Source organism: Camelus ferus, chromosome 7 (assembly GCF_009834535.1).
Source record: "Camelus ferus isolate YT-003-E chromosome 7, BCGSAC_Cfer_1.0, whole genome shotgun sequence".
NCBI classification, from domain to species: domain Eukaryota; kingdom Metazoa; phylum Chordata; class Mammalia; order Artiodactyla; family Camelidae; genus Camelus; species Camelus ferus.
The window spans coordinates 70,014,475-70,028,103 of NC_045702.1; the positions used below are offsets into that span (position 1 = coordinate 70,014,475).

At 38.5% G+C, this 13,629-nt stretch overlaps 1 protein-coding gene across 11 annotated transcripts in view; it reads left to right on the plus strand.

Moving 5' to 3' along the window:
* The first annotated feature begins 10,963 nt into the window (after positions 1 to 10,963).
* The window catches only part of CACNA2D1 (calcium voltage-gated channel auxiliary subunit alpha2delta 1), a 426,371-nt gene continuing 423,705 nt past the window's right edge, over positions 10,964 to 13,629 (plus strand). For 2 of the 11 annotated variants that reach the window (XM_032484108.1, XM_032484109.1), the window contains exon 1: positions 11,023 to 11,797. In XM_032484108.1, coding sequence (XP_032339999.1) covers positions 11,703 to 11,797 — 95 coding nt within the window. In that variant the 5' untranslated portion in view covers positions 11,023 to 11,702. Of the gene's footprint in view, positions 11,798 to 13,629 lie in introns of all 11 variants that reach the window. The other 9 variants (XM_032484112.1, XM_032484113.1, XR_004321588.1 and 6 more) reach the window with 8 other exon arrangements.

Genomic DNA, 13,629 nt, shown 5'->3' on the forward strand with positions numbered 1-13,629 from the left:
CTTTTCTGCCCAGGGCACTACGACCAGTTTTTATTTTTTAACCAATAAGGAGTTTTGCTTATTTTTTGCTTTTGATCTCTGAAAGGATTCTGTGACCTATATGAGGCTCTCAGTCTTATTAAAAAGAGCGGAAGTGAATGAAATTGTCCTTCATTGTCACACAAGTAGATTTGAGAAACATTTAAGGCTGTGTTTAAAGTGGTCTTTGTTAATGTTTTCCTGTTGATTATTGTTCTTGCTAATTTATTCTCATGGTAAATTAAATCAAACATCTTCATCATTTTAGTTCAGAGTGAAATAGTTGCAGTGAATCAAGTTCATACTGACTTTTCTTAACAGAACCAAAGTAAGAGCTCATAAAGCCTGGAAATCTCCTTTCAAGGTGAGAGGTAGTTCATCTGATAAATTAATTTTTGATAATGACAGATGGGTATTTGTGTCAATTGGAGAGGTGCTTCCCTGCATTGGCTTGTGCATTTGAATGCACTTCTTAACTAACCTCTTGTAATCAGTTGGATAGTGGAGTTTGAAGCTAAGAGGGGAGGAAGATGACCTTGATGGTATGCAATGTGGGAGGAATGAGGTCTTTGACACATTCTAACCCTCATACTGAAGAGTGGCCTCCCAACTTGGCCTCACACGTTGCTAGAGCTCTTTTAGGGGCAAGCTCAGTGAATTTCTAACAGAAATGGCAGCCAGAGATCTGACAAGCAGTTTAACTCTGGAATTGGTCTTAAGGGTGTCACCTGGTAACAGGGCTCACTCACTGAATCTCCCTCTCACTGGGTCCCAAGATAGTCCACCAGAGTTGGAAGCTTTGCTCTCAGTTAGTTTGTGGACTTACACAGTTTGTTTTTAGTGTGTCATTTCCTCCCTCTACTTTCCCTAGCTCCCCTCATGTCATCTCCCACTTAGAAGCATTTATTTTATGAATAACCAGCAGAATTCTCCGGACCATTGGGGTCTCTGTCACTTGTGAATTTGTTAGACATGCATATTCTCCAACCCCACCCAGACCTGTTGAATCGAAATCAGAAATTCAGGGTTTACTACCAGTAATCTGTATTTTAACATGTCTTCTGGGAGTTTATGATGCCTGGTAAAATTTGAGAAGCACTGATAGGAATGGTACTATAGCTTCAGATGCAGAGCTGTAGCTTTCTCCTGTCTTTGGGATTTCTGACACACAGCACCTCAGTCCAGCCTGTATCTTAATTTCCTGGTGCTAAGTATGTCTTTTGAAACTGGTTAGGAGGGCCACATCCTCATCTCTATAAATTCACCACTCCCAGGAATTGATGTTGGCTCTTAGGAGAATTAGAACAAATTTCAGTTATGCTGGATTTACTTTAAACAGACAGAATACCAAATTTTGATTAATTTTTTTTGCATGTGCTGCTTTGTGTTTGTTTACCTGTCTGTCTTATTTATTTCATTATATAGTTATAGAGTGCCTACCACAGCCCAGATACTTGACTGAAGGCAGTATTGTCTAAAATTTACAATGTAGTAAATTGTACCATATATATATATATATGTAGTAGACATCTGAGATATAATTGAGGTAGGGTTGAAGTGCCATTCACCCATATAAATTACACGATTCACTGGTTTGTGGTATATTTACAAAGTTGTGCAACCATGACCACAGTAAACCTGAGAACATTTATTTCATCACCCCAAAAAGAAATCCTGTATGAATTAGCAGACACTCCCCATTTCCCCCAACAGCCCACCGTAGTCCTAAGTAAACACCAATGTACTTTCTGTCTGTATGGATTTGCCTCTTTTGGAAATGTCATATACACAGAATTATATAATATGTAGTCTTTTGTGACTGGCTTCTTTCACTTAGCATTCCATGTTTAGCATGTATCAGCACTGAGTAATTTTTACTGCTAAATACTATTGAATGGATATACCACCTTTAATCCATCTCTTTATCAGTTGATGGGCATTTGGCTTGTTTCTACTTTTTGGCTATTATAAGTATTGCTGCTATGAACATCATATTCATGTTTTTGGGTAGACATAAGTTTTCATTTCTGTTGGGTAAATATTTTAGCTAGGAGTTGAATTGCTGGGTCATATGATAACTCTGTTTAACCTTTGCCAAAGCAGTTGCCTTCTTTACAGTCACACCCATGGTGTAATTTACAAGGAGTTTGATCTTGTGTTCTGGATATAAGTTTCAAGTTCTAAAACCTTTTTTTTTTTTCTTAGTACCAAAGGCCATCATGCATCCTAAGACTAGAAAATAAGTGAATGTCTCATATAAACATTTATATGTAACATACAAACACACACCTTTCACCCAGTTTCTAGGTGGCTAGTAGAAATACACGTAAATTTATGAAGCACATGATTCCTATTAGAATATTTAGCTCTTAGCAAGTTCTTAATGACAAGTGAATAGATGACTGAAAGAATAAATATATGAACAAATTAATAAAGACACATCTAAATTTCTAGTTTTCATGAAACAATATGATGCATTCTTTAGATTTCTATTATGCACTTATGAAAGGGAAGATTGGGTTTTTTACCTTAAAGGAATATGGTAAATTACTCTCAGTGCTATTGATGAGATGAAGTGATAACCATAAGCCCACATTAATCAATCGGTACTTTCAAGGTTATTAATTTAAATGTTATTTGAAGTCTGTTAGACTTTATGACTAGAAAAGGTAATTCTATACGGGGCATTTGAAGCTAAGTAGAAATTTGAATGCATGCTCAGCGGGCTAACTAAAATTCACGTGTTCCTTCTATGGGAAAATTAAGCCTATGTTTCAGAACACTGCTCTAAAAACAATTGTTTGGATCATGTTTGTAAGTTGGGGATTGACTGTATTTTTGGATTACTATTACTATAATAGTGTTCGTAAAGTGTTTTTCCTTAAGTTTTAAAAAACACTTCTAAGAGAAAGGGATAAATTTAGTTGTCTTAATATTGCATTGAGGCATAAAATGACAAATCCCCCACATAGGATCTATTTCAGGATCTAATAGAAGTGATCAAAGTAAAATGCATTTAGTTATCGATTTTATTGGTCTAATTTTTCTGATATTTTCATACTCAGTTTTTAAAGCTTTTTATTTACTTGATCAGGGTGAGAATGTTTCAGCTCTATGAAATATTTCTGCCTTTCTCATCTCCATTGAAAGGCACAAAAATCAGTACTGTGAAAGTGTCCTACTTGAGGTATTGGTGTTTATGGAAGAACAGTACATGAAGCAATAAATCGCTGTAGCCAGTGATTAAATGTAGAAGCAGAGTTGATGTATTTGATGAATGCAAATGCCATTTACAGCCTCATATACTTCAATATCATAAATACTCCTCTCATTGTACAAGTACAAATATGGCAATACAAAATGAACTCTGTAGCAAATACTTAAATGATACAAATAAAGAAGTTCGTGCATATGCCAATCTGAATTATAATTGAATTGTTTTTTTATATAAATCTGTCAGTGAGCCCTAAATTAATACTTTTTTCATATACATTTAAATATAAAGATTTATAGTGATTGGTGGCTTGAGGTGGACCATGTGGAGGGTATAGGCTAAGGTTTTATATTTGGAAATACCCTAATCATCAGGAATTTGTATAATTTAAGTATCAGGGTCATTAAACTTTGTCTAACATTACTGTTAAGTTGAATTAATATTTGTTTAATGTCTGCATAGCTAATACTTGCAGGTCTCATCAAATACTCTCCTAGTTTAAATATGTAATAATCTTAGAAAAAAATACTAGTGAAAATCTTTGTGTAGTACTAAAGGCCATTGGACCATACCCTTTAAATGGGTGAACTGTATGATATGTGAATTATACAGCAATACAGTTGTTAAAAAGAACAAAGTGGGGGAGAAAAACAACCTGTATGTTTCCAGTATCTATTTTTTCCATTTAATTTTGCCTGCATAAATTGAGCCTTGAAAGTGGTTTGTTTATTCTCATTTTTTTTCTTCATTACATGCTTTTTTCCCCTAAATCAATAGTCTCCACCTTCATTGGTCATTAGTGTACTAATATATTATGTACATTTTAAGGCATGCACACATGCAAATTACAGAATGAGGAAAATAATGGTACTTTCTTAGAGCGTATGTGTAAAAGTCATTGAGTGTATACTACATGTCAGTTAATTGTTCTTACAGGTAATTGTTTGGTTTTATTTTAAATGATTTAGTATAGACTATTTTCAACTCTTCAGTCCACAGAGAAGGAGAAATTTTTCCCTTCACATGGCTAAATGTTTTACCTGTTGTTCTACGGCATCCCTGACTCTGTGACTGGATGAATGAAGGAACTATGCTGTGTCCTTTAATTCTTACAGGATTATTCCTAAGACTTAAAAATTGAAAACTGAGGCTCAGAGAGGCCAAGTAACTTGGCCAACATCTCTAAACTGCTGAGTGACAGCGCTTGGTTTTGTAGTTAAGAGGTCATTCCTAGCTCAGCACTGCCTGTGAGCGTACTTGTGTGGTTAGGTAGGAGTTTCTAATGAGTTCGAGTCAACCAAACATCTGGGTTCAAGAACTGGAGTACTTGTTGGCAGTCTTAAAAGATTAATGAGTTCAAGTTTTCTTGTTAATTAAGAACAAGTTAATGTAAGACCTGGGATGTAGCCTGGGACATGTGACACTTAGTTCTAAACATTTTCTAAATGTGAACAGTTTTTCAGGTGAGAACAAAGTCATTGAAGCAGCTAAGTCACTGTTGACCTTTCCTCCTAATCCCATTTACACATTCTCATTGTTCATGAATTTTTCTGTAGAAGGTATTGGCAGAAAGAAGTGGTTTTGGAGGTTGAATATGGAAAGAATGTAGGTTCATTAATGTTCACAAGTGATTTACCATAAAAATATTTGTTACATACAAATCAGTGTTCCATATGAAGTGGACTATGATATTTTTCACTGGAGTTCATATAAAAATGTTACATGTCAAGTGATCAGATTTTCTGACTATTTCAAATGCACAGAGAATTTGTGAACTTATATACAGTAGTTGTACTTTGTATAATGCTTTAATTATCATTTACTTTTTTTTGTTTTAAAAAGTGGCTCAATATTAACATCATATAACCTGTGCTCCTTTTAAGGTAAAGAATCTTGGAAGATTATTCATATTTTCTATAAGTAGGGAGGCATTGAAGAATATATATTATATTTGTTGAGCAAGAAAAATTTTAGGTGATTAAATATTGAAATCAGTGATTTGCCCTACCCTTGGCCTGTGTGCTGTAAGTTTAATTCCCAATTTTGGCCTTCCCATTTCTTGCTTTCTCTGTTCTACCTCTTCTTTGCATTGTGTTCATCTGTGTTACAGAAACAAACCCATTCTTCCCGGCACATTTTGTTCTTCCTCATGTCTCCATTTCTCTCTTCTCCGGGTAATTTCTCTTTGCATTGCCTAATTTTTCACTTCCTTTTCTCTTTATTACCTTAAAAAAAGGGAGTCCCCTCTTTTGGTATTGTGTTATGGCACTTAACTATTGTCTGTAGAGGAAGAAAAAGGTCAAAAGAAGGGGTGGAGAAAGGGGCGGAGTAGGGCTGGTTGGTTAACTTGGGGAAGAAAAGGGGAAAAAAACAGCAGAACTGGGTTCTGTTCCTGAACATTGAATCATGGGCGTTGGTTAAGGCTTGAATTGAAGGTTTGTGACTGAGTTGTAACTAAGTTGATGATGATAGTTAATCTTTGATAAGTATTTTGTTGTTGAAAGGGGAATGTTGTACACATTTTAAGAAATAAAAATGAAGTTTAAAGAAATTTATAGTCAGTCCAACAAATAGGAAATTCAAAAGTACTCTAATAATCTTTTGAGAAACATCAGGTCTTGAATATAAAGAATTTTCAGATACTAACAGAGTAGGAGACAGAAAGAGTGAATATACATAGCCCTCCCAACAAAAAACGTGGCTGTTCTTATTTCAGATAATGAATGCTAACCACATGAATGACATAAGTAAATAAAGGATATCATTGTCAATGGAATCTAGATTGTGAAATATTATAAAAAGCTTATAAAAACAAAAATCTTCATTTTGAAGTTATTCATTTGGTATTTTAAAGTTATGTATTAGATTTAAACTTACTAAAATTAATCTGCAAGTATCCTAACAGTATAAATTATACCCACAAAACTGAATGAAATCTTGGCAAAAGATAGATCGATCTCTGTGTAACAGAAAGACTGGCAGTAACATCCAGGTAATAAATATGCTCAGCTTGAAACTCAAGATTCAGTTTACATGCTTTGGACTGTCGTTACCCAGGTTGGCAAATTTATGAAATCGTTTTCTTCTACCTAGTTACGGACATTCTAGAGAATCATATTCTTAAAGAACAAGTTACCTTAGAGTAAAATTGAAGGAATTTGAATAAGAAAGAGAAAAATCAATGTATATAAATTCCAATTGTACACAATGTAAGCTATCTTTAGAATTGTTCCAATCCCTGTCCTTAGTTTTCAAGTTATAAAATGTTGAAATATTACTGATTCAATTATGAAAAAACAATAGAACATTAGATAGTATGTGACAATAGCCTTCAGCTGATTAGGCATTACAGGATTTTTTTTCCCCAATGTATCAGGAACCCTTAGAAATTATATCCTACCACCTTTTATATCTTGAAGGAAATGCTGTAACTATATAAAAATATTTGCTCTATATTGATTTTCAAATATTTCTAAATACCAAAATTCTAAATGTGTATCTCCCCTTTGCAATAGGTAAGTAAAATAGAGATCATATCATTGTTATCTATCAATGAAAAATGTCATCTATCAATCTTAAGTTTACTGACCTGTCCCGATCATCATATCTTCTTTGTAATTATCGTAGGCATTGTAATCACGTAAATCTAAAACATGTGGCTCCAGAGTAAAATGATTGTTATCTTATTTTCTCTCTGTGCTCATTACTGTAGAAGGAGAAATTCCTAGCTGCACTCTTTTGTAGTGCTTCTGTGGACACTCATCTAACTAATTAATTACATATTATCTGTACAGAAGGTGTATTTAATCCCCAACATATCCAAATGCTTGTACAATTATACTAGGTTATAATGGTGTTTTATTGTGTTTAAAGTATACTAAAAACCTAGTATCAGAAGAATAACATAAAAAGTGATCTTTTGCTTTCTCTCTCACAGAAGGCTGCATCCATGAAAAAAAAAAAAAAAACCCTGAAGAGTGTCAACAGTTATTAGCTTTGGGTATTTCACATGCTACTATCTACCTCTTATTAACCACTTCCCATTGCATTTTCATTGCTAGTGAGTATAGATAAATTCCTGAGCTCTCTACTTCCCTTTGTCTTCATAGGCCTAAGTAAATCGATTCCACATACTTTGTGCTGTAACTTACAATTAAAACAACAAAAACAAAACTCCAGCTTTATTTATGGAGAAGGATCTTTTGAAATCTTGATTTCAGAGTCTAATAGCATAACAGACTTTTTTTTTTTAAATGGAAAGTCATGCTGTATGTGATGTTTTTCTGAGATGTGCTTGCGTTCAATGGGGGAAGGAGGAGAGGAAGCACAGAAAAAGGAAAGAAAAATGAACTGAGTGAAAAAAATTCTATGATTAGCAGAGAGTGAAAAATAGAATAGCATTAGACCTATTGCTTTTGGAAGATACGATGGTGTTTTAAATTAAGTGTTAATTTTTCTCAGTACTTAGGTTGGCATGAGTTTGCCAGTCAGAGACTCTGATGGGCAAATAATAAAACTTACAGAATACTTGGTTAATGTTACTTTGTGTCCATCTAGAAAAGCCTTTCTTTCCTCAAGTTTAATGTGGCATCTGTCAATAGCTGTATTATTCAGGAGAAGGAAAAATTTCTTCTAAATATTTGTTTTGTTTTTATGGTCTCGATGTGCTGCTTTAGTTTAAAAATACTGAATGTGAATGCTGACTTGAAAACCCACTACACGTTCCCTTAATCATTCTTCTGGGAATTGATACTTCTGAGTTGCTAGCATTCCTAGTCCCATCTCCTGAAAATATTCCCCAAGGACACAGATAGTTAAAGCTTTTTGTCCATCTGTAACTTTAGCTTTCTCTGGCGCACATCTATCTGTGTGCGTAGAAGCATGGTAGTGCCTCAAATCACAAGTATTTCTGATGGTGGCTCTTACAGTATATATCTCAGAGACAGGTCAGTTACTCTTGTTTGCTGGTGAAAAATAAGGCCTGTTGTCAGTGTTTCCTTTAGTTTTCTTAAGATATGCCAAAAACCTACAAAATGAATCATTTCCTTTAAAACTTTTCTAGCCAAGGAGAATTATTCTCTTTCCTTCTTTCTTGGTGTCTGTCTTTGTATATGAGAGCAAAAAAAAAAAAAAAAAAGGAAAAAGACAAGCCATTTTTAGATTTACTTTGTCCTATTCTTTAATCCAAAATGTTGAAGAAATTACATGTGACTTAATGAAAAATAAAGTCATAAAAAGCATGCTCATACATACATACAGAAATATGCCTACAGAAAAATACAAGAGAAATAGAATTGTATGCTACCAATATGCATAGTATAACCTAAAACAAAAAGGGAGTAAGAGGGAACATGTTATGGCTATTACATTCATTTTGTTCTTTGTTCATCTTCAGTTAAAAATGAAATGTATGTGAATAAATTAAACATTTACAGATAATAGCAATTAATAGTTAGCCAGAAGTTATAAATCATAAATGTGTCATAAGTCAGTGTTCTGCATAAAATAAATCTTTAAAAATTTTTTTAGAAATGACTAAATACAAACATCTGCAACTCTTCACTCTTCTTTCTTATTAGAACATTTCCTATTAAATGAATAGTAGATACTGATTTCTTCTTGCTCACTTATAGCTGATAATTCAAATTTTACCATCGATCCTTATGATTTATAAACATTTTGTCTTGAATGGCAAATTATGGTGCCTTAAAATTTTATTCAGATTAATGGGATATGATCTGATTTTCATGGAATTTTCCAGAGTAACAGAACCAAGCTGTAACAGTGCATTATAGAAGGCTATGGTTAATCCAGTAGTCACATAATGCTATGTTGTGAAAATGGTCTTGGTTTATTTTAGCTTTCATACATAAGAAACAAAAGCCACATTTTGAATATCCTCATTAAAAACGTTTGGGTTGATAAAAAGCAATTAACAGCAAACATCACAACAGAGCATTAAGCAATGATTTAGGCTTACAGTTGACAACCAACCCTTTCAGAAAGAATTGTAGAAGCAATATCTTTGTTCTACAGCTTCAGATATTAGAGAACACAGTACTTCATCAGAGTGATCCAAAGAAATTGAGATTTGGCTCAAAGGCCAACCAAGTTAATAATGAAGGCTGACTTACCTTCTCTAGAACTTTATTACATTCTTGTATTCCTTAAGCTCTGTCTCTTAAAGATACAAAATTGGAAGTGGTGTACCTTAGGAGTCCGAAGTCATTGAAATAATTGACAGAATATATCATAGTTTGATGCAGTGTGCCTATCATGATACCAACATATCACATAGACAATAATGGGCATCCAATTCTGCCATTCTTAATCCCCATGCTAGGGAAGAAAATCTGTTTTTGAATCATTTAAAATTGGGGGGGAAAAGATGGACTTAACTATTTAGATCTGATTTTGGAGTGGAAGGCTATCTTCAGTTATATAAATTATCCTTCTGAGCTCTAGTTCTCAATCCTATTGCATCCCACTTATTCTCTCATTTGCTGGCTCTTGCTGCCACACTCTCTGCTAAGCAGAAAACAAAGTCAAGTCACGGTAGGGTGCCTTTTGTGAGGCCACTCAGAGTAAGAAGAAAGAAACAAAGAGCAAGATAGAGATGTAGAGAATTTAAAGAAAACAAATGAGGCACACACACAAGGTAAGGAGGAAGGAAACATCACTGGGCCAAGAATTGGAAATCACATAGCCTTTAAAAAATTTTGCTAGTTAGTATTATCAGTCTTCCTTGTTTGGGAAGGTTGCCTTTATGAGATGGAAAATCAATTCCGAATTAATAAAGGCCTTTCTCTCTTCATAAGCTCCTCCTGAAACTAAAGAAGGGCTAATTAAAAATCTGATGGTCTCCTCCTAATTACAGCTTTTACACATGCAGGATGGTCTTTTTTCTTTTTCTTTTTTCATCAGTAATGGTGCGAAAAGTGCTCTAATAAACTACTGGGGAGGGGGGCATACGAATTTAAGGTGTTTTTAAGGAAACCTTTCCACCTGGTGCATCAGCTCCTTCCTGAGGAGGCTGGTGTGGTCGGGAGAGGCCTAATCCAAGACCCTTCTGTTTTTCCTACCAGACGGCCCGAGCACTCCTGCCACTGCTTCTCCTGGAGGTGGAGGTGAAAACCGGTCCGCATTGCTGCTTCCTAGCTCTCTCCTCTTCCCTTAATTCCTCCTCCATATTTCAGGCACATTTCGCAGTTGCCACTTGTTCCTGCTGCTTACTCTTTTCATGCCATCACACAAAGTGAACTCATACTGCAGCAAGCTTGTCAAGGCAGGGTAGTCCAATGGCCAGACCAGGGCGTTTGGGACCTTTTGGAGGTAGTCTCACTAGGATGTTACAGAGCCTTTCTCGTGGCACTGTGCTCCCTGGATGTAGAGTCTTCCCTCCACCCCTGTCCTATTGCACGGCAGGACTAGGGTTTTACAGCGTCAGGTCCTCAGCCCGGACCCTGAAGCTCGGTCTTCGCCAGGTGAGGTACCCGGGCGTGGGGCTGCCGCCACCTTTGGCACTCTGCCACGCTGGAGGCTCTAGCCTCAGGCACTCCCGGGCAAATAAATGGTGCCACCTGGTAGTGAGTTAAAAGTGGTGCTTTAAAATGCAAATACAAACCCCTCCTACACTCGTTGTCAAATCACTTCTCCACGATTCCTAGGCAGGCAGTGGATTCTACGCTTGGGGAAAGGCTGGGGGGAACACTGCCTTCCGGCGCAAAAATAGCCCCAAGACGCAAGCCAAGTGCTCGGCTGGAGCTTCTGCAGCCTGTGGATACCCGCTGGGCGGCTGGCTGTCCCCCGGGAGCCCCGCGGGGTCGGCTCCCCTCCCCCTCCGCACGCCTGGCGGCAGGAGCCAGCCGGCGCCGACTTTGGGAGTTCCTCTCTGCCTTGTATGGAGGGCTGCTCCGGCCCGTCTCCACCCGACTGCTCTGAGGCCCAGCCCTCCCAATGCCCACCCCCAGCCACCTCCCTCTGACTTGCCCGGAGAAGCCAGACGGAGCCTCTTTCCGCCACAAGTCTCTCCGCCTGCCATTCCCCTATTCCTGCAGCCACCCCCAACCCCTCCCCAGTGCCGTCACCCTTCCTCCGCCCCCGCCCCCGCCTTCTCCAAAGCAATCGGGGGAATAAATCAGTGAGGAAACGGAGAGAGAGCGAGAGCGCGCGAGCGCCCGCGGGCTCGCCCAGGTCTGTTTCCAAAGTCGCCCTTGATGGCGGCGGAGGCAAGGCAGCCTCGGCGCGGAGCAGCCGACGCGCGTTAGTGGGTCCGCCAGCCGCCGCCCCTACCCCTGCGTCGGGCTTCGTCCCTGTCGCCCCCTTCGCTGACCCACGCCCCGGCCCCAGGCGCTCCAGCCCTCAGACGTCCGCGGTCCGCAGGGACCGTGCTCCTTCTCCTCCCGTGGTTTCCAGCACCGGTTCTTCCCCCGGCTGGGGTGGGAGGCGAGATTGATCTTCGATCGCGAAGATGGCTGCTAGCTGCCTGCTGGCCTTGACTCTGACACTTTTCCAATCTTTGCTGATCGGCCCCTCGTCGGAGGAGCCGTTCCCTTCGGCCGTCACGTAAGTCGCGGGGCCGGGCCGGCAGGGCGGGGAGTGCGGCCCGGGAGGTGCCGTGGAAGCTGGGCACCGGTTCCGTTCCCAAGTTGCGGGGCTTTTCTGCCCGTGGGGGTGGGGAGCGAGCCGGGCTTGGATGTGGAGAGGCCGAGCGCGAGGTGCGCGCGGCTCGCTGCCGGAATGCGCATGGAACCGTCGTCTCGGGAGCCTCGGCGGGGCCGGGCTGTCCCGAGGAACGTCCACCGACGTCTCCTGGCTCCTCAGCCCATCTCTGAAAGGATTCCTTGGACTCACGGAGTTTAGCTGTACTGTAGGAAAAAGTTTCTAGCTATATACCCGCTCTCATCAAACCCAGTTCAATAAAAAGTTGTGTTTGGATTCGGTATTTTGCAAATCGGTAATTGCAGGCTTGCCGAGGTAACGGGGACTTCTCCCGCACTTGGCCTCTGGGATGCTAATTGCTCTAGTATCCAAACTCGTTTAGATCCCAAATTACTGGGCGCTCTCGACAACCTTTCTGGTAGAAGAGTGCTCGCTCCTCGCACCTAGCTGCTGTCTACCCCAGGGGCTCGCAGGTGTTGGGACTGTGCCATTCAACCGCCCTCACCCTCTATTAGAAACATCTGAGTGCCGGCAGACACGCGGTTCCTGTTCTTAGAATGAATAGAACTTGTTCTTTGGGGGAGGGACTGAGCGTTTCCAGAATCTCCTGTAATTTTCTCTCATTTTTAACATTTCTAAAATAACTTTAAAAAACCTCGCTGCTGTTCTGGAAATAGAGTGTTTAAAGGTAGCTATGGAATCACACGGCAGGAAGGGAATGAAAATAGTAATTCTCTCAGGCTGGAAAAAAGAATCAAAGTCAGTGGCACATAAAAATGTATACATATTTTTAAATGCACTGAATAGCCTATCAGGCATTCTGGGAAAGCATTTATTTTGGTTCTTGAAGCTACTTTAAAGCTGCTAAGAGTAGGTAATTGTAAGTGGATGAGTCACTTTTAATGCATTTTACATAACAAAAACAAAGCCCAAGGTAGCCTTCCCGTATTTTTGCTGTTGGGGATTATTTGCTGTCCTTTGTTGGCTGAGTGCAGAATACTGGAGTTTTTGGTGGATACTAACTATCAGTCTTTACCAATTGAAACCCTGCAGCTATTATTTAAGATCCAGCTTAAAGTATTTATTACCTTAGATGTCAGTGCAAGAATCCAAAGGAAGCACATTCTAACCCGGAGAAGGGGAGTGTCTGATATTTTTTGTCATTGATTTACAGTCATGTTCCTTTTTAGATAATCTTCCATAAAAATAATTGCAGATCCTTTTTGTTATGAAGGAAAAGGGTAAATGCCATCTGTAGATCTTCCTTTAATTGGCAGGATGTTCCAAGCAGATGTATTCAAACATGAAAAAAGAAAGAATTACACTAAAGATGCTTCAAATTTATTCTCTCTTATTAAGAAATTACACTTAATTTTTTAGGCTTTTTGTAGCATGGCCTCTAAAGCAAGAACTCAAGTGAGTCGCTTGCATTTTGTGTCAAAGAAGAAGCTCTTTAAAAAAGAGTCAACGTGTCTGGTTTACACATTTTCAGAGTGTTGTTTTTAACTGCCAATTTTTCAATATTTCTATCCTTTGGAGGGAATGTATCATCACACCATTGGGGAAAACCATGACTTCTTAAGATACAACAAAATACAATCTTTTATTTCTGAACAGACCATGGTAAAATATTAATGGTAAAAATCCTTATTCTCAGAAAGACATCTGCAATAAATACTTTCCTAAAATTAAAATAGCTCAATTTTCATGGTCAGAAATTCTCTAAAGCTAAAGAA